General features: G+C 32.4%; 1 protein-coding gene across 1 annotated transcript in view; it reads right to left on the bottom strand.

Annotated features, from left to right (window-relative positions):
- Positions 1–26852, bottom strand: part of LOC143251244 (synaptophysin-like) — a 69349-nt gene that overhangs the window by 35192 nt on the left and 7305 nt on the right. The window contains exons 2-4 of the mRNA XM_076502691.1: positions 26418–26526; positions 24426–24547; positions 18530–18731 (exon numbers count right to left, since the gene is read on the bottom strand). Coding sequence (XP_076358806.1) covers positions 18530–18731; positions 24426–24547; positions 26418–26477 — 384 coding nt within the window. The 5' untranslated portion in view covers positions 26478–26526. The remainder of the gene's footprint in view (positions 1–18529; positions 18732–24425; positions 24548–26417; positions 26527–26852) is intronic.

Raw genomic sequence — 26852 nt, 5'->3', positions numbered from 1 at the left:
AGTACTTATCTGGTCTATAGATCTAGAGTACTAAATAAATAACACCTGTATTATCTATCAGCACAATCAATGAACAAAATGTTCTAGAGTACTTATCTGGTCCTATAGAACTAAATATAACACCTGTATTATCTATCAGCACAATCAATGAACAAAATGTTCTAGAGTACTTATCTGGTCCTATAGAACTAAATATAACACCTGTATTATCTATCAGCACAATCAATGAACAAAATGTTCTAGAGTACTTATCTGGTCCTATAGAACTAAATATAACACCTGTATTATCTATCAACACAATCAATGAACAAAATGTTCTAGAGTACTTATCTGGTCCTATAGAACTAAATATAACACCTGTATTATCTATCAACACAATCAATGAACAAAATGTTCTAGAGTACTTATCTGGTCCTATAGAACTAAATATAACACCTGTATTATCTATCAACACAATCAATGAACAAAATGTTCTATCTGGTCCTAAGTACTTATCTGGTCCTATAGAACTAAATATAACACCTGTATTATCTATCAGCACAATCAATGAACAAAATGTTCTAAAGTACTTATCTGGTCCTATAGAACTAAATATAACACCTGTATTATCTATCAACACAATCAATGAACAAAATGTTCTAAGTACTTATCTGGTCCTATAGAACTAAATATAACACCTGTATTATCTATCAGCACAATCAATGAACAAAATGTTCTAGAGTACTTATCTGGTCCTATAGAACTAAATATAACACCTGTATTATCTATCAGCACAATCAATGAACAAAATGTTCTAAGTACTTATCTGGTCCTATAGAACTAAATATAACACCTGTATTATCTATCAGCACAATCAATGAACAAAATGTTCTAGAGTACTTATCTGGTCCTATAGAACTAAATATAACACCTGTATTATCTATCAGCACAATCAATGAACAAAATGTTCTAGCACAAGTACTTATCTGGTCCTATAGAACTAAATATAACACCTGTATTATCTATCAACACAATCAATGAACAAAATGTTCTAGAGTACTTATCTGGTCCTATAGAACTAAATATAACACCTGTATTATCTATCAGCACAATCAATGAACAAAATGTTCTAGAGTACTTATCTGGTCCTATAGAACTAAATATAACACCTGTATTATCTATCAGCACAATCAATGAACAAAATGTTCTAGAGTACTTATCTGGTCCTATAGAACTAAATATAACACCTGTATTATCTATCAGCACAATCAATGAACAAAATGTTCTAGAGTACTTATCTGGTCCTATAGAACTAAATATAACACCTGTATTATCTATCAGCACAATCAATGAACAAAATGTTCTAGAGTACTTATCTGGTCCTATAGAACTAAATATAACACCTGTATTATCTATCAGCACAATCAATGAACAAAATGTTCTAGAGTACTTATCTGGTCCTATAGAACTAAATATAACACCTGTATTATCTATCAGCACAATCAATGAACAAAATGTTCTAGAGTACTTATCTGGTCCTATAGAACTAAATATAACACCTGTATTATCTATCAACACAATCAATGAACAAAACAAAATGTCCTATAGAACTAAATATAACACCTGTACTTATCTGGTCCTATAGAACTAAATATAACACCTGTATTATCTATCAACACAATCAATGAACAAAATGTTCTAGAGTACTTATCTGGTCCTATAGAACTAAATATAACACCTGTATTATCTATCAGCACAATCAATGAACAAAATGTTCTAAGTACTTATCTGGTCCTATAGAACTAAATATAACACCTGTATTATCTATCAACACAATCAATGAACAAAATGTTCTAGAGTACTTATCTGGTCCTATAGAACTAAATATAACACCTGTATTATCTATCAGCACAATCAATGAACAAAATGTTCTAGAACTAAATATAACAGTACTTATCTGGTCCTATAGAACTAAATATAACACCTGTATTATCTATCAGCACAATCAATGAACAAAATGTTCTAGAGTACTTATCTGGTCCTATAGAACTAAATATAACACCTGTATTATCTATCAGCACAATCAATGAACAAAATGTTCAAGTACTTATCTGGTCCTATAGAACTAAATATAACACCTGTATTATCTATCAGCACAATCAATGAACAAAATGTTCTAGAGTACTTATCTGGTCCTATAGAACTAAATATAACACCTGTATTATCTATCAGCACAATCAATGAACAAAATGTTCTAGAGTACTTATCTGGTCCTATAGAACTAAATATAACACCTGTATTATCTATCAGCACAATCAATGAACAAAATGTTCTAGAGTACTTATCTGGTCCTATAGAACTAAATATAACACCTGTATTATCTATCAGCACAATCAATGAACAAAATGTTCTAGAGTACTTATCTGGTCCTATAGAACTAAATATAACACCTGTATTATCTATCAACACAATCAATGAACAAAATATTCTAAAGTACTTATGTAGTCCTATAGAACTAAATATAACACCTGTATTATCTATCAACACAATCAATGAACAAAATGTTCTAGAGTACTTATCTGGTCCTATAGAACTAAATATAACACCTGTATTATCTATCAACACAATCAATGAACAAAATGTTCTAGAGTACTTATCTGGTCCTATAGAACTAAATATAACACCTGTATTATCTATCAACACAATCAATGAACAAAATGTTCTAGAGTACTTATCTTGTCCTATAGAACTAAATATAACACCTGTATTATCTATCAACACAATCAATGAACAAAATATTCTAAAGTACTTATCTGGTCTATAGAACTAAATATAACACCTGTATTATCTATCAGCACAATCAATGAACAAAATGTTCTAGAGTACTTATCTGGTCCTATAGAACTAAATATAACACCTGTATTATCTATCAGCACAATCAATGAACAAAATGTTCAAGTACTTATCTGGTCCTATAGAACTAAATATAACACCTGTATTATCTATCAACACAATCAATGAACAAAATGTTCTAGAGTACTTATCTGGTCCTATAGAACTAAATATAACACCTGTATTATCTATCGCACAATCAATGAACAAAATGTTCTAAAGTACTTATCTGGTCCTATAGAACTAAATATAACACCTGTATTATCTATCAGCACAATCAATGAACAAAATGTTCTAGAGTACTTATCTGGTCCTATAGAACTAAATATAACACCTGTATTATCTATCAGCACAATCAATGAACAAAATGTTCTAGAGTACTTATCTGGTCCTATAGAACTAAATATAACACCTGTATTATCTATCAACACAATCAATGAACAAAATGTTCTAAAGTACTTATCTGGTCCTATAGAACTAAATATAACACCTGTATTATCTATCAGCACAATCAATGAACAAAATGTTCTAAAGTACTTATCTGGTCCTATAGAACTAAATATAACACCTGTATTATCTATCAGCACAATCAATGAACAAAATGTTCTAGAGTACTTATCTGGTCCTATAGAACTAAATATAACACCTGTATTATCTATCAGCACAATCAATGAACAAAATGTTCTAGAGTACTTATCTGGTCCTATAGAACTAAATATAACACCTGTATTATCTATCAGCACAATCAATGAACAAAATGTTCTAGTACTTAGTACTTATCTGGTCCTATAGAACTAAATATAACACCTGTATTATCTATCAGCACAATCAATGAACAAAATGTTCTAGAGTACTTATCTGGTCCTATAGAACTAAATATAACACCTGTATTATCTATCAGCACAATCAATGAACAAAATGTTCTAGAGTACTTATCTGGTCCTTATCTGAACAAAATGTACTTATCTGGTCCTATAGAACTAAATATAACACCTGTATTATCTATCAAGCACAATCAATGAACAAAATGTTCTCAAAACTTATCTGGTCCTATAGAACTAAATATAACACCTGTATTATCTATCAGCACAATCAATGAACAAAATGTTCTAGAGTACTTATCTGGTCCTATAGAACTAAATATAACACCTGTATTATCTATCAGCACAATCAATGAACAAAATGTTCTAGAGTACTTATCTGGTCCTATAGAACTAAATATAACACCTGTATTATCTATCAGCACAATCAATGAACAAAACAGAGTACTTATCTGGTCCTATAGAACTAAATATAACACCTGTATTATCTATCAGCACAATCAATGAACAAAATGTTCTAGAGTACTTATCTGGTCCTATAGAACTAAATATAACACCTGTATTATCTATCAGCACAATCAATGAACAAAATGTTCTAGAGTACTTATCTGGTCCTATAGAACTAAATATAACACCTGTATTATCTATCAACACAATCAATGAACAAAATGTTCTACAAGTACTTATCTGGTCCTATAGAACTAAATATAACACCTGTATTATCTATCAACACAATCAATGAACAAAATGTTCTAGAGTACTTATCTGGTCCTATAGAACTAAATATAACACCTGTATTATCTATCAGCACAATCAATGAACAAAATGTTCTAGAGTACTTATCTGGTCCTATAGAACTAAATATAACACCTGTATTATCTATCAACACAATCAATGAACAAAATGTTCTAAAGTACTTATCTGGTCCTATAGAACTAAATATAACACCTGTATTATCTATCAACACAATCAATGAACAAAATGTTCAAGTACTTATCTGGTCCTATAGAACTAAATATAACACCTGTATTATCTATCAGCACAATCAATGAACAAAATGTTCTAGAGTACTTATCTGGTCCTATAGAACTAAATATAACACCTGTATTATCTATCAACACAATCAATGAACAAAATGTTCTAGAGTACTTATCTGGTCCTATAGAACTAAATATAACACCTGTATTATCTATCAACACAATCAATGAACAAAATATTCTAAAGTACTTATCTGGTCCTATAGAACTAAATATAACACCTGTATTATCTATCAGCACAATCAATGAACAAAATGTTCTAGAACTAAAGTACTTATCTGGTCCTATAGAACTAAATATAACACCTGTATTATCTATCAGCACAATCAATGAACAAAATGTTCTAGAGTACTTATCTGGTCCTATAGAACTAAATATAACACCTGTATTATCTATCAGCACAATCAATGAACAAAATGTTCTAGAGTACTTATCTGGTCCTATAGAACTAAATATAACACCTGTATTATCTATCAGCACAATCAATGAACAAAATGTTCTAGAGTACTTATCTGGTCCTATAGAACTAAATATAACACCTGTATTATCTATCAACACAATCAATGAACAAAATGTTCTAGAGTCTTATCTGGTCCTATAGAACTAAATATAACACCTGTACTTATCTGGTCCTATAGAACTAAATATAACACCTGTATTATCTATCAGCACAATCAATGAACAAAATGTTCTAGAGTACTTATCTGGTCCTATAGAACTAAATATAACACCTGTATTATCTATCAGCACAATCAATGAACAAAATGTTCTAGAGTACTTATCTGGTCCTATAGAACTAAATATAACACCTGTATTATCTATCAGCACAATCAATGAACAAAATGTTCTAGAGTACTTATCTGGTCCTATAGAACTAAATATAACACCTGTATTATCTATCAGCACAATCAATGAACAAAATGTTCTAGAGTACTTATCTGGTCCTATAGAACTAAATATAACACCTGTATTATCTATCAGCACAATCAATGAACAAAATGTTCTAGAGTACTTATCTGGTCCTATAGAACTAAATATAACACCTGTATTATCTATCAGCACAATCAATGAACAAAATGTTCTAGAGTACTTATCTGGTCCTATAGAACTAAATATAACACCTGTATTATCTATCAACACAATCAATGAACAAAATGTTCTAGAGTACTTATCTGGTCCTATAGAACTAAATATAACACCTGTATTATCTATCAACACAATCAATGAACAAAATGTTCTAAAGTACTTATCTGGTCCTATAGAACTAAATATAACACCTGTATTATCTATCAGCACAATCAATGAACAAAATGTTCTGAACAAAATGTTCTGGGAGTACTTATCTGGTCCTATAGAACTAAATATAACACCTGTATTATCTATCAACACAATCAATGAACAAAATGTTCTAGAGTACTTATCTGGTCCTATAGAACTAAATATAACACCTGTATTATCTATCAGCACAATCAATGAACAAAATGTTCTAGAGTACTTATCTGGTCCTATAGAACTAAATATAACACCTGTATTATCTATCAGCACAATCAATGAACAAAATGTTCTAGAGTACTTATCTGGTCCTATAGAACTAAATATAACACCTGTATTATCTATCAACACAATCAATGAACAAAATGTTCTAGAGTACTTATCTGGTCCTATAGAACTAAATATAACACCTGTATTATCTATCAGCACAATCAATGAACAAAATGTTCTAAAGTACTTATCTGGTCCTATAGAACTAAATATAACACCTGTATTATCTATCAACACAATCAATGAACAAAATGTTCTAGAGTACTTATCTGGTCCTATAGAACTAAATATAACACCTGTATTATCTATCAGCACAATCAATGAACAAAATGTTCTAGAGTACTTATCTGGTCCTATAGAACTAAATATAACACCTGTATTATCTATCAGCACAATCAATGAACAAAATGTTCTAGAGTACTTATCTGGTCCTATAGAACTAAATATAACACCTGTATTATCTATCAGCACAATCAATGAACAAAATGTTCTAGAGTACTTATCTGGTCCTATAGAACTAAATATAACACCTGTATTATCTATCAGCACAATCAATGAACAAAATGTTCTAGAGTACTTATCTGGTCCTATAGAACTAAATATAACACCTGTATTATCTATCAGCACAATCAATGAACAAAATGTTCTAGAGTACTTATCTGGTCCTATAGAACTAAATATAACACCTGTATTATCTATCAGCACAATCAATGAACAAAATGTTCTAGAGTACTTATCTGGTCCTATAGAACTAAATATAACACCTGTATTATCTATCAGCACAATCAATGAACAAAATGTTCTAACACCTGTACTTATCTGGTCCTATAGAACTAAATATAACACCTGTATTATCTATCAGCACAATCAATGAACAAAATGTTCTAGAGTACTTATCTGGTCCTATAGAACTAAATATAACACCTGTATTATCTATCAGCACAATCAATGAACAAAATGTTCTAGAGTACTTATCTGGTCCACTAAATATAACACCTGTATTATCTATCAACACAATCAATGAACAAAATGTTCTAGAGTACTTATCTGGTCCTATAGAACTAAATATAACACCTGTATTATCTATCAGCACAATCAATGAACAAAATGTTCTAGAGTACTTATCTGGTCCTATAGAACTAAATATAACACCTGTATTATCTATCAGCACAATCAATGAACAAAATGTTCTAGAGTACTTATCTGGTCCTATAGAACTAAATATAACACCTGTATTATCTATCAGCACAATCAATGAACAAAATGTTCTAGAGTACTTATCTGGTCCTATAGAACTAAATATAACACTGTATTATCTATCAGCACAATCAATGAACAAAATGTTCTAGAGTACTTATCTGGTCCTATAGAACTAAATATAACACCTGTATTATCTATCAGCACAATCAATGAACAAAATGTTCTAGAGTACTTATCTGGTCCTATAGAACTAAATATAACACCTGTATTATCTATCAGCACAATCAATGAACAAAATGTTCTAGTACTTATCTGGTCCTATACTAAATATAACAGAACTAAATATGAACAAAACACCTGTATTATCTATCAACACAATCAATGAACAAAATGTTCTAGAGTACTTATCTGGTCCTATAGAACTAAATATAACACCTGTATTATCTATCAGCACAATCAATGAACAAAATGTTCTAGAGTACTTATCTGGTCCTATAGAACTAAATATAACACCTGTATTATCTATCAGCACAATCAATGAACAAAATGTTCTAAAGTACTTATCTGGTCCTATAGAACTAAATATAACACCTGTATTATCTATCAGCACAATCAATGAACAAAATGTTCTAGAGTACTTATCTGGTCCTATAGAACTAAATATAACACCTGTATTATCTATCAGCACAATCAATGAACAAAATGTTCTAGAGTACTTATCTGGTCCTATAGAACTAAATATAACACCTGTATTATCTATCAGCACAATCAATGAACAAAATGTTCTAGAGTACTTATCTGGTCCTATAGAACTAAATATAACACCTGTATTATCTATCAGCACAATCAATGAACAAAATGTTCAAAATGTTCTAACAGTACTTATCTGGTACTTATCTATAGAACTAAATATAACACCTGTATTATCTATCAACACAATCAATGAACAAAATGTTCTAGAGTACTTATCTGGTCCTATAGAACTAAATATAACACCTGTATTATCTATCAGCACAATCAATGAACAAAATGTTCTAGAGTACTTATCTGGTCCTATAGAACTAAATATAACACCTGTATTATCTATCAGCACAATCAATGAACAAAATGTTCTAGAGTACTTATCTGGTCCTATAGAACTAAATATAACACCTGTATTATCTATCAGCACAATCAATGAACAAAATGTTCTAGAGTACTTATCTGGTCCTATAGAACTAAATATAACACCTGTATTATCTATCAGCACAATCAATGAACAAAATGTTCTAAGTACTTATCTGGTCCTATAGAACTAAATATAACACCTGTATTATCTATCAACACAATCAATGAACAAAATGTTCTAAAGTACTTATCTGGTCCTATAGAACTAAATATAACACCTGTATTATCTATCAACACAATCAATGAACAAAATGTTCTAGAGTACTTATCTGGTCCTATAGAACTAAATATAACACCTGTATTATCTATCAGCACAATCAATGAACAAAATGTTCTAGAGTACTTATCTGGTCCTATAGAACTAAATATAACACCTGTATTATCTATCAACACAATCAATGAACAAAATGTTCTAGAGTACTTATCTGGTCCTATAGAACTAAATATAACACCTGTATTATCTATCAGCACAATCAATGAACAAAATGTTCTAGAGTACTTATCTGGTCCTATAGAACTAAATATAACACCTGTATTATCTATCAGCACAATCAATGAACAAAATGTTCTAGAGTACTTATCTGGTCCTATAGAACTAAATATAACACCTGTATTATCTATCAGCACAATCAATGAACAAAATGTTCTAGAGTACTTATCTGGTCCTATAGAACTAAATATAACACCTGTATTATCTATCAGCACAATCAATGAACAAAATGTTCTAAAGTACTTATCTGGTCCTATAGAACTAAATATAACACCTGTATTATCTATCAGCACAATCAATGAACAAAATGTTCTAAAGTACTTATCTGGTCCTATAGAACTAAATATAACACCTGTATTATCTATCAGCACAATCAATGAACAAAATGTTCTAGAGTACTTATCTGGTCCTATAGAACTAAATATAACACCTGTATTATCTATCAGCACAATCAATGAACAAAATGTTCTAGAGTACTTATCTGGTCCTATAGAACTAAATATAACACCTGTATTATCTATCAGCACAATCAATGAACAAAATGTTCTAAGTACTTATCTGGTCCTATAGAACTAAATATAACACCTGTATTATCTATCAACACAATCAATGAACAAAATGTTCTAGAGTACTTATCTGGTCCTATAGAACTAAATATAACACCTGTATTATCTATCAGCACAATCAATGAACAAAATGTTCTAGAGTACTTATCTGGTCCTATAGAACTAAATATAACACCTGTATTATCTATCAACACAATCAATGAACAAAATGTTCTAGAGTACTTATCTGGTCCTATAGAACTAAATATAACACCTGTATTATCTATCAGCACAATCAATGAACAAAATGTTCTAGAGTACTTATCTGGTCCTATAGAACTAAATATAACACCTGTATTATCTATCAGCACAATCAATGAACAAAATGTTCTAGAGTACTTATCTGGTCCTATAGAACTAAATATAACACCTGTATTATCTATCAACACAATCAATGAACAAAATGTTCTAGAGTACTTATCTGGTCCTATAGAACTAAATATAACACCTGTATTATCTATCAACACAATCAATGAACAAAATGTTCTAGAGTACTTATCTGGTCCTATAGAACTAAATATAACACCTGTATTATCTATCAGCACAATCAATGAACAAAATGTTCTAGAGTACTTATCTGGTCCTATAGAACTAAATATAACACCTGTATTATCTATCAGCACAATCAATGAACAAAATGTTCTAAAGTACTTATCTGGTCCTATAGAACTAAATATAACACCTGTATTATCTATCAGCACAATCAATGAACAAAATGTTCTAGAGTACTTATCTGGTCCTATAGAACTAAATATAACACCTGTATTATCTATCAGCACAATCAATGAACAAAATGTTCTAGAGTACTTATCTGGTCCTATAGAACTAAATATAACACCTGTATTATCTATCAGCACAATCAATGAACAAAATGTTCTAACAGTATTATCTATCAGCACAATCAATGAACAAAATGTTCTAGTACTTATCTGGTCCTATAGAACTAAATATAACACCTGTATTATCTATCAGCACAATCAATGAACAAAATGTTCTAGAGTACTTATCTGGTCCTATAGAACTAAATATAACACCTGTATTATCTATCAACACAATCAATGAACAAAATATTCTAAAGTACTTATCTAGTCCTATAGAACTAAATATAACACCTGTATTATCTATCAACACAATCAATGAACAAAATATTCTAAAGTACTTATGTGCTCCTATAGAACTAAATATAACACTTCTTTATCTATCAACACAATCAATGAACAAAATGTTCTAGAGTACTTATCTGGTCCTATAGAACTAAATATAACACCTGTATTATCTATCAGCACAATCAATGAACAAAATGTTCTAGAGTACTTATCTGGTCCTATAGAACTAAATATAACACCTGTATTATCTATCAACACAATCAATGAACAAAATGTTCTAAAGTACTTATCTGGTCCTATAGAACTAAATATAACACCTGTATTATCTATCAGCACAATCAATGAACAAAATGTTCTATAACAGTACTTATCTGGTCCTATAGAACTAAATATAACACCTGTATTATCTATCAGCACAATCAATGAACAAAATGTTCTAGAGTACTTATCTGGTCCTATAGAACTAAATATAACACCTGTATTATCTATCAGCACAATCAATGAACAAAATGTTCTAGAGTACTTATCTGGTCCTATAGAACTAAATATAACACCTGTATTATCTATCAGCACAATCAATGAACAAAATGTTCTAAAGTACTTATCTGGTCCTATAGAACTAAATATAACACCTGTATTATCTATCAGCACAATCAATGAACAAAATGTTCTAGAGTACTTATCTGGTCCTATAGAACTAAATATAACACCTGTATTATCTATCAGCACAATCAATGAACAAAATGTTCTAGAGTACTTATCTGGTCTATAGAACTAAATATAACACCTGTATTATCTATCAGCACAATCAATGAACAAAATGTTCTAGAGTACTTATCTAGTCCTATAGAACTAAATATAACACCTGTATTATCTATCAACACAATCAATGAACAAAATGTTCTAGAGTACTTATCTGGTCCTATAGAACTAAATATAACACCTGTATTATCTATCAGCACAATCAATGAACAAAATGTTCTAGAGTACTTATCTGGTCCTATAGAACTAAATATAACACCTGTATTATCTATCAGCACAATCAATGAACAAAATGTTCTAGAGTACTTATCTGGTCCTATAGAACTAAATATAACACCTGTACTTATCTATCAGCACAATCAATGAACTAAAATGTTCAATGAACAAAATGTTTCAGAGTACTTATCTGGTCCTATAGAACTAAATATAACACCTGTATTATCTATCAGCACAATCAATGAACAAAATGTTCTAAAGTACTTATCTGGTCCTATAGAACTAAATATAACACCTGTATTATCTATCAGCACAATCAATGAACAAAATGTTCTAGAGTACTTATCTGGTCCTATAGAACTAAATATAACACCTGTATTATCTATCAACACAATCAATGAACAAAATGTTCTAGAGTACTTATCTGGTCCTATAGAACTAAATATAACACCTGTATTATCTATCAACACAATCAATGAACAAAATGTTCTAGAGTACTTATCTGGTCCTATAGAACTAAATATAACACCTGTATTATCTATCAGCACAATCAATGAACAAAATGTTCTAGAGTACTTATCTGGTCCTATAGAACTAAATATAACACCTGTATTATCTATCAGCACAATCAATGAACAAAATGTTCTAGAGTACTTATCTGGTCCTATAGAACTAAATATAACACCTGTATTATCTATCAATCACAATCAATGAACAAAATGTTCTGAACAAAATGAGTACTTATCTGGTCCTATAGAACTAAATATAACACCTGTATTATCTATCAACACAATCAATGAACAAAATGTTCTAGAGTACTTATCTGGTCCTATAGAACTAAATATAACACCTGTATTATCTATCAGCACAATCAATGAACAAAATGTTCTAGAGTACTTATCTGGTCCTATAGAACTAAATATAACACCTGTATTATCTATCAGCACAATCAATGAACAAAATGTTCTAAAGTACTTATCTGGTCCTATAGAACTAAATATAACACCTGTATTATCTATCAACACAATCAATGAACAAAATGTTCTAGAGTACTTATCTGGTCCTATAGAACTAAATATAACACCTGTATTATCTATCAACACAATCAATGAACAAAATGTTCTAGAGTACTTATCTGGTCCTATAGAACTAAATATAACACCTGTATTATCTATCAACACAATCAATGAACAAAATGTTCTAGAGTACTTATCTGGTCCTATAGAACTAAATATAACACCTGTATTATCTATCAACACAATCAATGAACAAAATGTTCTAGAGTACTTATCTGGTCCTATAGAACTAAATATAACACCTGTATTATCTATCAACACAATCAATGAACAAAATGTTCTAGAGTACTTATCTGGTCCTATAGAACTAAATATAACACCTGTATTATCTATCAACACAATCAATGAACAAAATGTTCTAGAGTACTTATCTGGTCCTATAGAACTAAATATAACACCTGTATTATCTATCAGCACAATCAATGAACAAAATGTTCTAGAGTACTTATCTGGTCCTATAGAACTAAATATAACACCTGTATTATCTATCAGCACAATCAATGAACAAAATGTTCTAGAGTACTTATCTGGTCCTATAGAACTAAATATAACACCTGTATTATCTATCAGCACAATCAATGAACAAAATGTTCTAGAGTACTTATCTGGTCCTATAGAACTAAATATAACACCTGTATTATCTATCAGCACAATCAATGAACAAAATGTTCAAGTACTTATCTGGTCCTATAGAACTAAATATAACACCTGTATTATCTATCAATGAACACAATCAATGAACAAAATGTTCTCAAGAGTACTTATCTGGTCCTATAGAACTAAATATAACACCTGTATTATCTATCAGCACACAATCAATGAACAAAATGTTCTGAACAAAAGAGTACTTATCTGGTCCTATAGAACTAAATATAACACCTGTATTATCTATCAGCACAATCAATGAACAAAATGTTCTAAAGTACTTATCTGGTCCTATAGAACTAAATATAACACCTGTATTATCTATCAGCACAATCAATGAACAAAATGTTCTAAAGTACTTATCTGGTCCTATAGAACTAAATATAACACCTGTATTATCTATCAGCACAATCAATGAACAAAATGTTCTAAAGTACTTATCTGGTCCTATAGAACTAAATATAACACCTGTATTATCTATCAGCACAATCAATGAACAAAATGTTCTAGAGTACTTATCTGGTCCTATAGAACTAAATATAACACCTGTATTATCTATCAGCACAATCAATGAACAAAATGTTCTATCAAGTACTTATCTGGTCCTATAGAACTAAATATAACACCTGTATTATCTATCAGCACAATCAATGAACAAAATGTTCTAGAGTACTTATCTGGTCCTATAGAACTAAATATAACACCTGTATTATCTATCAACACAATCAATGAACAAAATGTTCTAGAGTACTTATCTGGTCCTATAGAACTAAATATAACACCTGTATTATCTATCAGCACAATCAATGAACAAAATGTTCTAGAGTACTTATCTGGTCCTATAGAACTAAATATAACACCTGTATTATCTATCAGCACAATCAATGAACAAAATGTTCTAGAACTAAATATAACAGTACTTATCTGGTCCTATAGAACTAAATATAACACCTGTATTATCTATCAACACAATCAATGAACAAAATGTTCTAAAGTACTTATCTGGTCCTATAGAACTAAATATAACACCTGTATTATCTATCAACACAATCAATGAACAAAATGTTCTAAAGTACTTATCTGGTCCTATAGAACTAAATATAACACCTGTATTATCTATCAACACAATCAATGAACAAAATGTTCTAGAACAAAATGTTCTAGGGTACTTATCTGGTCCTATAGAACTAAATATAACACCTGTATTATCTATCAACACAATCAATGAACAAAATGTTCTAGAGTACTTATCTGGTCCTATAGAACTAAATATAACACCTGTATTATCTATCAGCACAATCAATGAACAAAATGTTCTAGAGTACTTATCTGGTCCTATAGAACTAAATATAACACCTGTATTATCTATCAGCACAATCAATGAACAAAATGTTCTAGAGTACTTATCTGGTCCTATAGAACTAAATATAACACCTGTATTATCTATCAGCACAATCAATGAACAAAATGTTCTAGAGTACTTATCTGGTCCTATAGAACTAAATATAACACCTGTATTATCTATCAACACAATCAATGAACAAAATGTTCTAGAGTACTTATCTGGTCCTATAGAACTAAATATAACACCTGTATTATCTATCAACACAATCAATGAACAAAATGTTCTAGAGTACTTATCTGGTCCTATAGAACTAAATATAACACCTGTATTATCTATCAACACAATCAATGAACAAAATGTTCTAGAGTACTTATCTGGTCCTATAGAACTAAATATAACACCTGTATTATCTATCAACACAATCAATGAACAAAATGTTCTAGAGTACTTATCTGGTCCTATAGAACTAAATATAACACCTGTATTATCTATCAACACAATCAATGAACAAAATGTTCTAGAGTACTTATCTGGTCCTATAGAACTAAATATAACACCTGTATTATCTATCAACACAATCAATGAACAAAATGTTCTAAAGTACTTATCTAGAGTACTTATCTGGTCCTATAGAACTAAATATAACACCTGTATTATCTATCAGCACAATCAATGAACAAAATGTTCTAGAGTACTTATCTGGTCCTATAGAACTAAATATAACACCTGTATTATCTATCAGCACAATCAATGAACAAAATGTTCTAGAGTACTTATCTAGTCCTATAGAACTAAATATAACACCTGTATTATCTATCAACACAATCAATGAACAAAATGTTCTAAAGTACTTATCTGGTCCTATAGAACTAAATATAACACCTGTATTATCTATCAACACAATCAATGAACAAAATGTTCTAGAGTACTTATCTGGTCCTATAGAACTAAATATAACACCTGTATTATCTATCAGCACAATCAATGAACAAAATGTTCTAGAGTACTTATCTGGTCCTATAGAACTAAATATAACACCTGTATTATCTATCAGCACAATCAATGAACAAAATGTTCTAGAGTACTTATCTAGTCCTATAGAACTAATTCATATAACACCTGTATTATCTATCAACACAATCATTATCTAAGCACAAAATGTTCAAAATGTAGAGTACTTATCTTATCTGGTCCTATAGAACTAAATATAACACCTGTATTATCTATCAACACAATCAATGAACAAAATGTTCTAGAGTACTTATCTGGTCCTATAGAACTAAATATAACACCTGTATTATCTATCAACACAATCAATGAACAAAATGTTCTAGAGTACTTATCTGGTCCTATAGAACTAAATATAACACCTGTATTATCTATCAGCACAATCAATGAACAAAATGTTCTAAAGTACTTATCTGGTCCTATAGAACTAAATATAACACCTGTATTATCTATCAGCACAATCAATGAACAAAATGTTCTAGAAAGAGTACTTATCTGGTCCTATAGAACTAAATATAACACCTGTATTATCTATCAGCACAATCAATGAACAAAATGTTCTAAAGTACTTATCTGGTCCTATAGAACTAAATATAACACCTGTATTATCTATCAGCACAATCAATGAACAAAATGTTCTAGAGTACTTATCTTTCAAATTACGAGTCGAACGCCTTAACCCACCTGGCCATGATGGGCCCTGGTGGTCTTATCAGTCAGTTAGCCTCACTTCTATAGAGAAAGTTTTGTAAAAAATAATTTCGTGAAATAAGATATCACAAAAGAAAATCAATATATATATATTAAAGGAGAGCCCCCGCTAGTTCAGCAGTAAGTCTACGGACTTACAACGCTAAAATCAGGGGTTCGATTCCCCTCGGTGAGCTCAGCAGATAGCCTAATGTGGATTTGCTACAAGAAAAATACACACACACACTAAAGGAAGATTATTCTTTTATTATTCATGTTACCTTTTACTCCGAGGATGTTCAGTGTTATTTGTATTATGTATATGGTGTGAACGCCAAGAAATGGCACCTCACATATTTCATAGGAAACCTTTCCCCATCAAATTTTTTCAAAGAAAATTTTCCATTTATTTAACGTTTCTTTCTTGTGACTTTTTCGTCCTTTACTTTGATCCAAATTTTCAACCACGTCTACGTCCATTTGTATTTGATTTGATTTTTGAATTTCGCGCAAAGCTACTCGAGGGCTATCTGCACTATCCGTCCCTAACTTGGCAGTGTAACACTACAGGGAAGGCAGCTAGTCATCACCACCCACCACCAACTCTTTGGCTACTCTTTTACCAACGAATAGTGGGATTGACCGTCACATTATAACGCCCCCACGGTTTGGAGGGCGAGCATGTTTGGTGCGAGCGGGATTTGAACCCGCGACCCTCGGATTACGAGTCGAACGCCTTAACACGCTTGGCCATGCCGGGCCCGAGTCCATTTGTTTCTACCTTTCTTTAACAAGTAGTTTAGCAACAGCCATTCTAATTTGTTTAATTGTATAGTTGTTATAATGATTTTAGGCATCACCTGTTGAAGGAGCTTTGGCCAAACTGTTTTCATAATTTCAGAATAAATTGACAGTGTTTTCCACTTGTACCCCGCTGGTACATCTGTAAGTCTATGGATTTTAATACTAAAATCAGGGGTTCGATGCCCCTCGGTGGACAAAAGCACATAGCCCAATGTGACTTTGCTATAAGAAAACACACACACCGTTTTCCACTTAATGTTGTATAGTTTTGACAACTATCCCCCCTCCACCATCATGTAATTTGGTCTCGTTATCTAAGAAATACTATCATCTTATTGGAAAATGGCCCGAATGAGGAGTGTTAGTAGGATAATTCTGAGAATGGAAGGTTATTTTATAGCAGTAGGTTAAGATTAAGATCTCTTTAAAAAGAAGAATAAGACATGATCTTATTGGAGTTTGCAAGATTATTTGGGATATCGATAATAGAAAGATCTCCGATTTCTTTACTGTATATTCTGAAGAAAGCATAGATTTAAAGTTTGGATAGAAATAAGTGTACATTTCTTGAGAAATAAATAGTAGATTTATTTATTTTTATCATATATTGGTGTGCAGAGACAGCGTTGAAAAACCAAATGGCTCCTTGTTATCTGTATGTTAAAATGCCTGGCACCATTTTCTCTATTATTATCATTTTAAATTAATATTAATCTTTTTATCATAAAAGTTTGTTTGTTTGGTTTTGAATTTCATGCAAAGCTACACGAGGGCTATCTGCGCTAGTCGTCTCTAATTTAGCAGTGGAAGACTAGAGAGAAGACAGCTAGTCATCACCACCCACCGCCAACTCTTGGGTTACTCTTTTACCAGTGAATAGTGGCATTGACCGTCACATTATTACGCTCTCACGGGTGAAAGGGCGAGCATGTTTGATTTGACGGGGATTCGAACCCGCGACCCTCGGATTACGTTACCATAAGAGAGAATATAAAATTACTGATGGTAAAAATTAAAAAAAAACTATTGCTACAAATTCTTAAACAGTAAGGCAGATATCATAGAAATTGACCTAAAATAAATAAATGTTATACTTGAAAGTTTAAGTTCCAACTCAAGAGAAAGCGAAGGAAACTTCACTTACAGTAACTGGCACTACTTGGTCATCAATGTACTTTTGATGGGCAAAGATGTAGAACAATGCGACTCCAAGCGAGTACATGAAGGTTAGAACACCAGTGGCGACATAAAATTCCGCACTGCTTGAGAAGTCGAAAGGAATTTTCTCTGTGGTGGTATCATAAGTACCATCACATTTCGGCACAATAAAACTGGCGTAGCGTAATCTAAGACAGAAATTAAACTTGAATAGTTTAGGACAAGGGTGGGGTCATAGTGAGATTAGAAGCAGTGGCACAGAAATTACGTGATGTTATCGTCATTAGCAAAATGCATCAAAGTAAATGCTTAAAACAAAAGATATACTTTATTCAAACTTTCCGTCTAAAGAAATTTGAACAGTTCTTGCAAATTAATTTGCCATCATCACTTTGCATAAAACATCAGTTTATTGATTTGTTTTCTAATTTGATTAAGTTCTAACTCTGAACAAGACATCTACAAAGTTATGCTTATTACGTCCAATGCTAAACATTTACTGACTATGGTTGTTACTGTAATAGTTTCATTTTTCAAAATGAAACTGGCAATAATAATACCATTCAAAAGGTACAGCGAGATCTAAAATGACGTAATAAATGAATTGGTTATAATGATAACAATATTATCATTGATAACGTGCAGTGAGATTAAACGTTACATGTAATTAATGTGTGCGTTATAATAGTAATATATAAAAATGTCAACTGCAATAATGCAAGGTGAGAAAAGGATAAAGCAAAATATACATAATTTTCCTAAAGTGTTTTATTTGGGAAATAAACGGTGCAATATTTCTTCCTTTGTATTATTACAGATGCCATATTTACTGATGTCAGTTATTTCAAACAAGTCTCATCAGCTCTCTTCCGTATGTTGGTTGTTTAAAGGGTATTTATTAGTTACAATTACTCAACTGTGTACCAGCCGCACGAGTATATAGTTTAATTGTTGTACTAGGATTTTGCAATATTATTGGCGTCACCATACTTAAAACTTTTAAGTCTTTTTTTATGTTTAATATTGTTGTTACTAGAAAATCTAGATATTTCTAGAATTTTTCGTTGCGTGTTATAAATACGTGTAGATACAGAGAGTTAAAGAAGTTGGTGATAGTGAAAGTTTCACAGATTGTCATGTAACAAGAGAAATTGAAAAAGATAATTCGTTTTGTAAATTGGGTTCTAAAATAATTGAACTAGACTATGGGGCTTTTTTACAAGAACAGAGAATTATTACCGGGTAACGTAAGTGAATTTATTGTCATAATAAACAGGAACGGCCTTAGTAGGACGCTAGGTCGGAGATGAGTACTCGGGATTAGATTCTCGAGTTTGGATACTAGAAATTTACAATCGACTCGGCCACTGAGGTAAAGAGCTTGAGGCGGTTTCCTCAGTGGCTTCGCTCTAAAGCCGGCTCTGAAGACAGAGGAGAGAATAAATAATTAATCTTCTCTATTGGGTTCTAAATGTACGTATATTTGACTTATTTTAATTTTTTTCTTTTAGAACAGTTAGATTGTGCGATGTCCATTTATTGTTAAAATTTATCGACAGCAAGTCACAGACACCTACCATAGAACATCCGGCCCAAATCTGACATTAAACAATGACCTTAAACGAATAGGTACCTTTTGAGAAATAACGTTTATTGTAATTCTCTTTGTGTGATAAGATATTTTTGTGAACAGCAAATAAAACATGACTTAAAGAGAAGAATCAGTATTTGTAATATTAAAGCTACGAAAAAAAAACAAAATCACGATTATAAAATAATTTCGTTATGTTCCTCAGCTAAATATGATATGTATGAAGCATAACACTTCCCTTAACGTAATTACGTATTTTTTAAATATTGATACTTAACTTCGTCTATAAATTAAGCAAGTAAGTCCAAGAGCGTAGTGGTACCGACACACTGCTGTGGGTCTTGAAATTGGAACAGTCTCAATTCACTTCAAAAACTAAAAATTAGGTTTATAAGAAAAAAAGTTATTCGGTTTACAAAATGTCAGAAAACACTCTAACAGTTTTAATTCTTCAAGTATACATGTAGAGTTCTATTAAACTGCTCAAGATACACTCTGTTACTATTCCTCAGGAACTGGCGTCAGGCACCGTGCAAACGCTACAGCTCAAAAGCAGATGTCAGAGCGTTACACTGGTGATTTCTTTTTTCTCTTTTACGCACGTAGTGGTCAAGAGACTGTTTATATAATATTTATAACTAATTGGTCATTTATTTGCGAGATACTTTATTTCAACTAAATTAAAAAGTGCCAAATTTTAAAATGTGTTCGCGTGTTGTGACGTCAAATTTTGGTGATGAAGTTTAGCAAAGTAATTAACAACTACAGTCTTTTTAAATGTACGAACTAAGATGAACTCAACATTATTTTTCTGTATTGAAAAAATTTAAATGGCGACATTTCAAACATAATTTGTTATAAACGCGATCTTCTTTATTGGATATTTACGATTTCCCCAAAAGAATAATCATTTAAACAATACTCAATAAAACATTCATAATTTGTAAGTTTATCTTGACACAAAATTTAATACAACTATCTATTTAAGGTTTTGATATACCATTATGTACACAACTTCATATTAAAACATGGTTATCAAGCATAGCACCATCTCATAGTTTAACATGTTGGCTCCCACACAACCCACCGGTGAGACGTGATAGTCTTCCAGTAAGACCCACAAAACCCGTCGGTGAGACGTGATAGTCTTCCAGTAAGACCCACACAACCCACCGGTGAGACGTGATAGTCTTCCAGTAAGACCCACAAAACCCGTCGGTGAGACGTGATAGTCTTCCAGTAAGACCCACAAAACCCGTCGGTGAGACGTGATAGTCTTCCAGTAAGACCCACAAAACCCACTGGTGAGACGTGATAGTCTTCCAGTAAGACCCACACAACCCACCGGTGAGACGTGATAGTCTTCCAGTAAGACCCACACAACCCACTGGTGAGTCGTGATAGTCTTCCAGTAAGACCCACAAAACCCACTGGTGAGTCGTGATAGTCTTCCAGTAAGACCCACAAAACCCGTCTGTGAGACGTGATAGTCTTCCAGTAAGACCCACAAAACCCACTGGTGAGACGTGATGGTCTTCCAGTAAGACCCACAAAACCCACTGGTGAGACGTGATGGTCTTCCAGTAAGACCCACACAACCCACTGGTGAGACGTGATAGTCTTCCAGTAAGACCCACACAACCCACCGGTGAGACGTGATAGTCTTCCAGTAAGACCCACACAACCCACTGGTGAATCGTGATAGTCTTCCAGTAAGACCCACAAAACCCGTCGGTGAGTCGTGCTTTATTTCCTTTTTAAATTGGCTGGGACACAAAGGCCACGTATACACTCTTCCCAAAAATGTTATTGTAAAGTGAATAGTTGAACTTTGGAAAGTATTGGGAAAATTAGTTCAACGTGTTAAGTAATTAAAATTATCCCCCTTGATACAAATAAAAAAAGCCAAAATGTGAACATTTATACTATGACTCCGTTAGTAACTTTTTTTCTCACTACTAATACAATGCAGCCAACAAATCCCACCTCCTCACTACACCTCTGTCGTGATCTAAGTAATAGTGGAAATGTTTACTCAAAGTCTGTGATAATAGGTGCTGCTAGCATTTATTCATAACAGAACACGTCCATTGGAATATGTATTTTGGAAAAACAGTTTCAGCATGATTCAAATACATTTAGTATGTGTAATATCGTTTCCTATACACATTGTAAATAAAACTATACAGACATACACTACATGGCCAAAAGTATATGGATACTCGACCATAACACCCATATGTGTGTGCTTGTTGAACATCTCATTCCAAAATCATGGGCATTAATATGAAGTTGGTCTCCCCTTAGATGCTATAAGAGCCTCCACTCTTCTGGGAAGGCTTTTCACTAGATCTTGGAACATAGCAGCGGAGATTGGCTCCTATTCAGCCTCAATAGCATTAATGAGGTCAGGCACTGATGTAGGGCGAGAAGGCCTGGCTCGCAGTCGGCGTCCCAATTCATCCCAAATGTGTTCGATGTGGTTGAGATCAGGGCTCTACGCAGGCCATTCAAGTTCTTCCACATCAACCTTGGAAAACCATGTCTTTATGAACCTCGCTTTGTGCACGGAAGCATTGTCATGCTGAAACTAAAAAGAGCCTTCGCCAAACTGTTGCCACAAAGTTTCAAACATGCAATTCTCCAGAATGTCACTGTATGTTGTAACATTAAGATTTTCCTTCACTGGAACCAAAGAACCTAGACAAACCATGAAAAACAGCCTCAGATCATTATTCTTCCTCCATAAAAACCTTACATTTGGCGCTAGCATTATCCTGGCATCCATCAAACCCAGATTCACCCGTCAGGCTGCCAGATAGTGAAGCGTGATTCATCACTCCAGATAATGCGTTTCTACTGCTTCAAAGTCCAATGGCGGTGTTCTTTACACCACTCTAGTCGACGCTTTGCATTGCGCATGGTGATCTCAGGTTTGTGTGCGGCTGCTTGGTTATGGAAACCCATTTGATGAAGTTCCCAACGAACAGTTCTTGTGCTGATTTTGCTTCCAGAGGCAGGTTGGAACTCGGTAGTGAGTGCTTCAGCACTTGTGTAGCCTACCGCTTCGTGGCTGAGCTGTTGCTGCTTTTAGACGTTTCCATTTTACAATAACAGCACTTACAGTTTACCGGGACAGCAGCGCAGCAAGTTGGCGAACTGACTTGTTGATAGGTGGCATACTATGACAGTCCCACGTTTAAAGTCACTGAGTTCTTCAGTACGACCCATTCTACTACCAATGTTTATCTATGGAGATTGCATGGCTATATGCTTGATTTTATGCACCTCTTAGCAATTGGAGTGGCAGAAATAACTGAACCCCTTAATTAGAAAGGGTGTCCACATACATATGGTTATGTAGTGTAGCTTCAATACCAGAAATATACTATCCATACACAGGGGATTCTGTCGCGTGGATTTTTCTTTTTAACAAATACAGTATTTCATCTTGCACTGCTTTACTTGTTTACAAGTAACAGATATATAAGTCAATACAGGACATAGAAGACGAAAAACAGTTGTTGTTTGTTTGGAAAGAAATCTCCAGATGGGTAAGCGGTAAGTTGAGTACTTATAAATTTGGAATTCGATCACTCGACTGTACCTGTTGTGTAGTTTTAACCTTAGAGCAAATACTTTAAAAATGAACTAAAGGTACATGCAGTACTAATTATTTTTAAATGTTTACGTGTGTACTATGAATATTAATGCCAGGAGAAAACAACCAACATAACATGTTTACAAGTGAGAAAACAACCAACATAACATGTTTACAAGTGAGAAAACAACCAACATGACATGCTTACAAATAAGTGAGAAAACAACAACAACACTAAGTGTCATATATACAATATTTTTATTCTCCTTCAACTAAACTTTTAATAAGAGTAGTCTACAAACAGTAATAACAACTTTAATTTTTATAATGCTTTACACATACTTGTCCTGCTAACACAAAAAAGTAAAAAATCGCCCTTTATTCAATAATGTGAAAAAATGACCTTTTTAAATATTATATATATGTATATGAAATGTATTTTATCAAATGTTTTAATACCATATTCAGTTTGTGAAAATATTATAAATTCTCATTCTATTTATAGTAATACTTCATTTAAATTTTTGAATTATTCAAATATTCCAAATATATATATATATATATTGGTTTTCGTTTTAACAAGCACAGTTAGAATTAGCGCAAAAAGACAATCAAGTTTGATCGATTACTTGGAAAATGTTAAGATTTATCTTATTAAGCTAAATAAACCTAACGATAACGTATCCTTACCGGAAGGGATAACCATATTCATAATTAATGTCGGTCTCTTTGTCCGTGGTGATGCACTTCACCCGAAACGACGATTTTGAACCAAATCCAGATGTTGTAGCAAAGGCAAAAATTGCCATAACCTAAATTAAAGATGAAATGAGAGGAAATGTAAAGAAAATAAATATTATTACTTAAGCACGCTCGTTCTAAACGAACTAAAATCAAAGTTAAATTGTCCGTGTAAAACAGTTGAAATGCACAGTATGTACGTGTAATCGTAAAGATAGCAATGCCTGTTGAGTACTGGCAAAGAAAGTTGTAGAATCACTTGAAGTAATCGTGTGCGGCTTCTCTCAAAAGACAGTTGAAGTTGTATAGCATAGTGTGTGCACCTTTGAAGATGTGGCAGCAATGTACGATGAAGTACTCTCGAAGATAGCTATAGAAGTATCGCGAGTGAAAAGAGTTGAAGATGTTAACAGTGTGCGTGTGTGAAGATAGTTAAAGAAACCATACATGTGTTCTCGTGAAGAAATATAAATACTTGAAGGAGCAGTGAATGTACATGTGACGAAAGTGGCAGAATATAGTTGATTTAGCAGTGTGCCTATACTCAGGAAAATTATGTACTAATATGCGTATGTACTCTCAAAGATAACCGAATCAATACTGAGGTGCATACTCTGAAATTACTTGAAAAAAAAATCAGTGCTTGTGTGTCCTCATGAAAAAGTTGAAGCAATAAATCATGTGCACGTATACGGAAATATAGTGACAGAAGCAGTGTACGTACTCCAAAAAACAGTAATCGAATCAAAAGGTTGAAATGGACATCAGAAACAGTGAATATGAACAGATGGAAATATACACTCTCTATTGATGAGTCCAACGTAAAACTGTTCAGCAACTATCAATTACAGCTTGTTCGGTAGAGGACGGTAGTAACACATTTAATGTAAACAACTACTTTAAAGTTTGATAAGAAATCGTAACAAATTTCGGGATATTTCTTAGTCACTGATATCGGTTATCTCCTAAAAACTGATGATACCTTGAATGTTAACAGGTATACGTACATTTTGTTCTATTATGCCATTTCTCCAAAAACACAGCTCCTCGAACACGGTTTGGATTGTTTTGAATTTCGCGCAAAGCTACACGAGGGCTATCTGTGCTAGCCGTCCTTAGTTCAGCGGTGTTAGACTTGAGAGAAGGAAGCTAGTCATCATCATCCACCGCCAACTCTTTGGCTACTATTTTACCATCGAATGGTGGGATTGATCGCTCTTTATAACGCCCTCACGGCTGAAAGGGCGAGCATGTTTGGCGGGACGAGGATTCGAACCCACAACCCTCGAATTACGAATCGAGCGCCCTAACCACCTGGTCATACCTGGCGAAAACATGCTTATAAAGTAGTATATATTACTTTATAAAAATAATATTAAATATAAATATACATTTTCCTTATTTTCTTTCAAGAACCCATTGTAAAAGAAAAAGTAACAACTCTTGAAAAACTTACTTTTATTCAACATCCTTTTCTAATCTAAAATACATCATGTAATTAACTGATTAATTGGAATTAAGCGTAAAGCTACACAATGAGCCATTTGTACTCTACCCACTGCAGGTATGGAAACCCAGTTTCTAGCCCTATGAGCACGCAGGCATTCCGCTATGTCACTGGGGTACATTGCACTTTTGTTGTTGTTGTTTATTTTCCCTTTGTAGACGTAAAACAGATGATTTGATAGAGAGAGGATGAAACGTTTCATTGTTTTCGAGAGAAAAAGTTGTTAAACTGATATTTTCGATAAAAAAAATTCATAAAAATTCAATATGAGCTTTTGAAGTAGAAAATTTACACGATTTTCATCTTGCAATACAGGAAATATACAAAAATTACTTTATTGCAGTATTTATCTATAATGTTTTAAAATTGTATATACATAACTACATCAGTGCAGTTAAATAAAGCACGGACGAAGAAATTAATAATATACTTACTATCTGGATGATGCGGATGAATCCTAGCGGCTCTTTCAACACACGAAAGTTGATGTCCATTTGTACGGCAAAGGAGACCACTTAATACACGCAGAGGGTTTCACAGCATCTGTAATACGGGTAATATGGAATGTAGCTTGACTAATCACATAGTTGCGTGGTGAATGAGTGAACATAATAAAAAACTACAGTAATAAGCGTTATTAAAAAGAAGTCAGAGAAAGGAACATGTTTGAAAAATGGGGCAGCTTGCGATGTTAATTTCATATATATATATATATATATATATATATATACACACACACACATACACACACACACAATAGTTACACATCAAAAATAACAGCTAAAATAACAAATGGTGCAAAGCATTTAAAGTTAGCATTTACACAGATTTCTATCCTTTATTAAAAAAATCCATAAAATCACTGTGGA

The sequence above is a fragment of the Tachypleus tridentatus genome, chromosome 5, assembly GCF_004210375.1.
Source record: "Tachypleus tridentatus isolate NWPU-2018 chromosome 5, ASM421037v1, whole genome shotgun sequence".
NCBI lineage: Eukaryota > Metazoa > Arthropoda > Merostomata > Xiphosura > Limulidae > Tachypleus > Tachypleus tridentatus.
The sequence above is the reverse complement of the archived record's forward strand: the minus strand, read 5'-3'. Positions and strand labels throughout refer to the sequence as shown.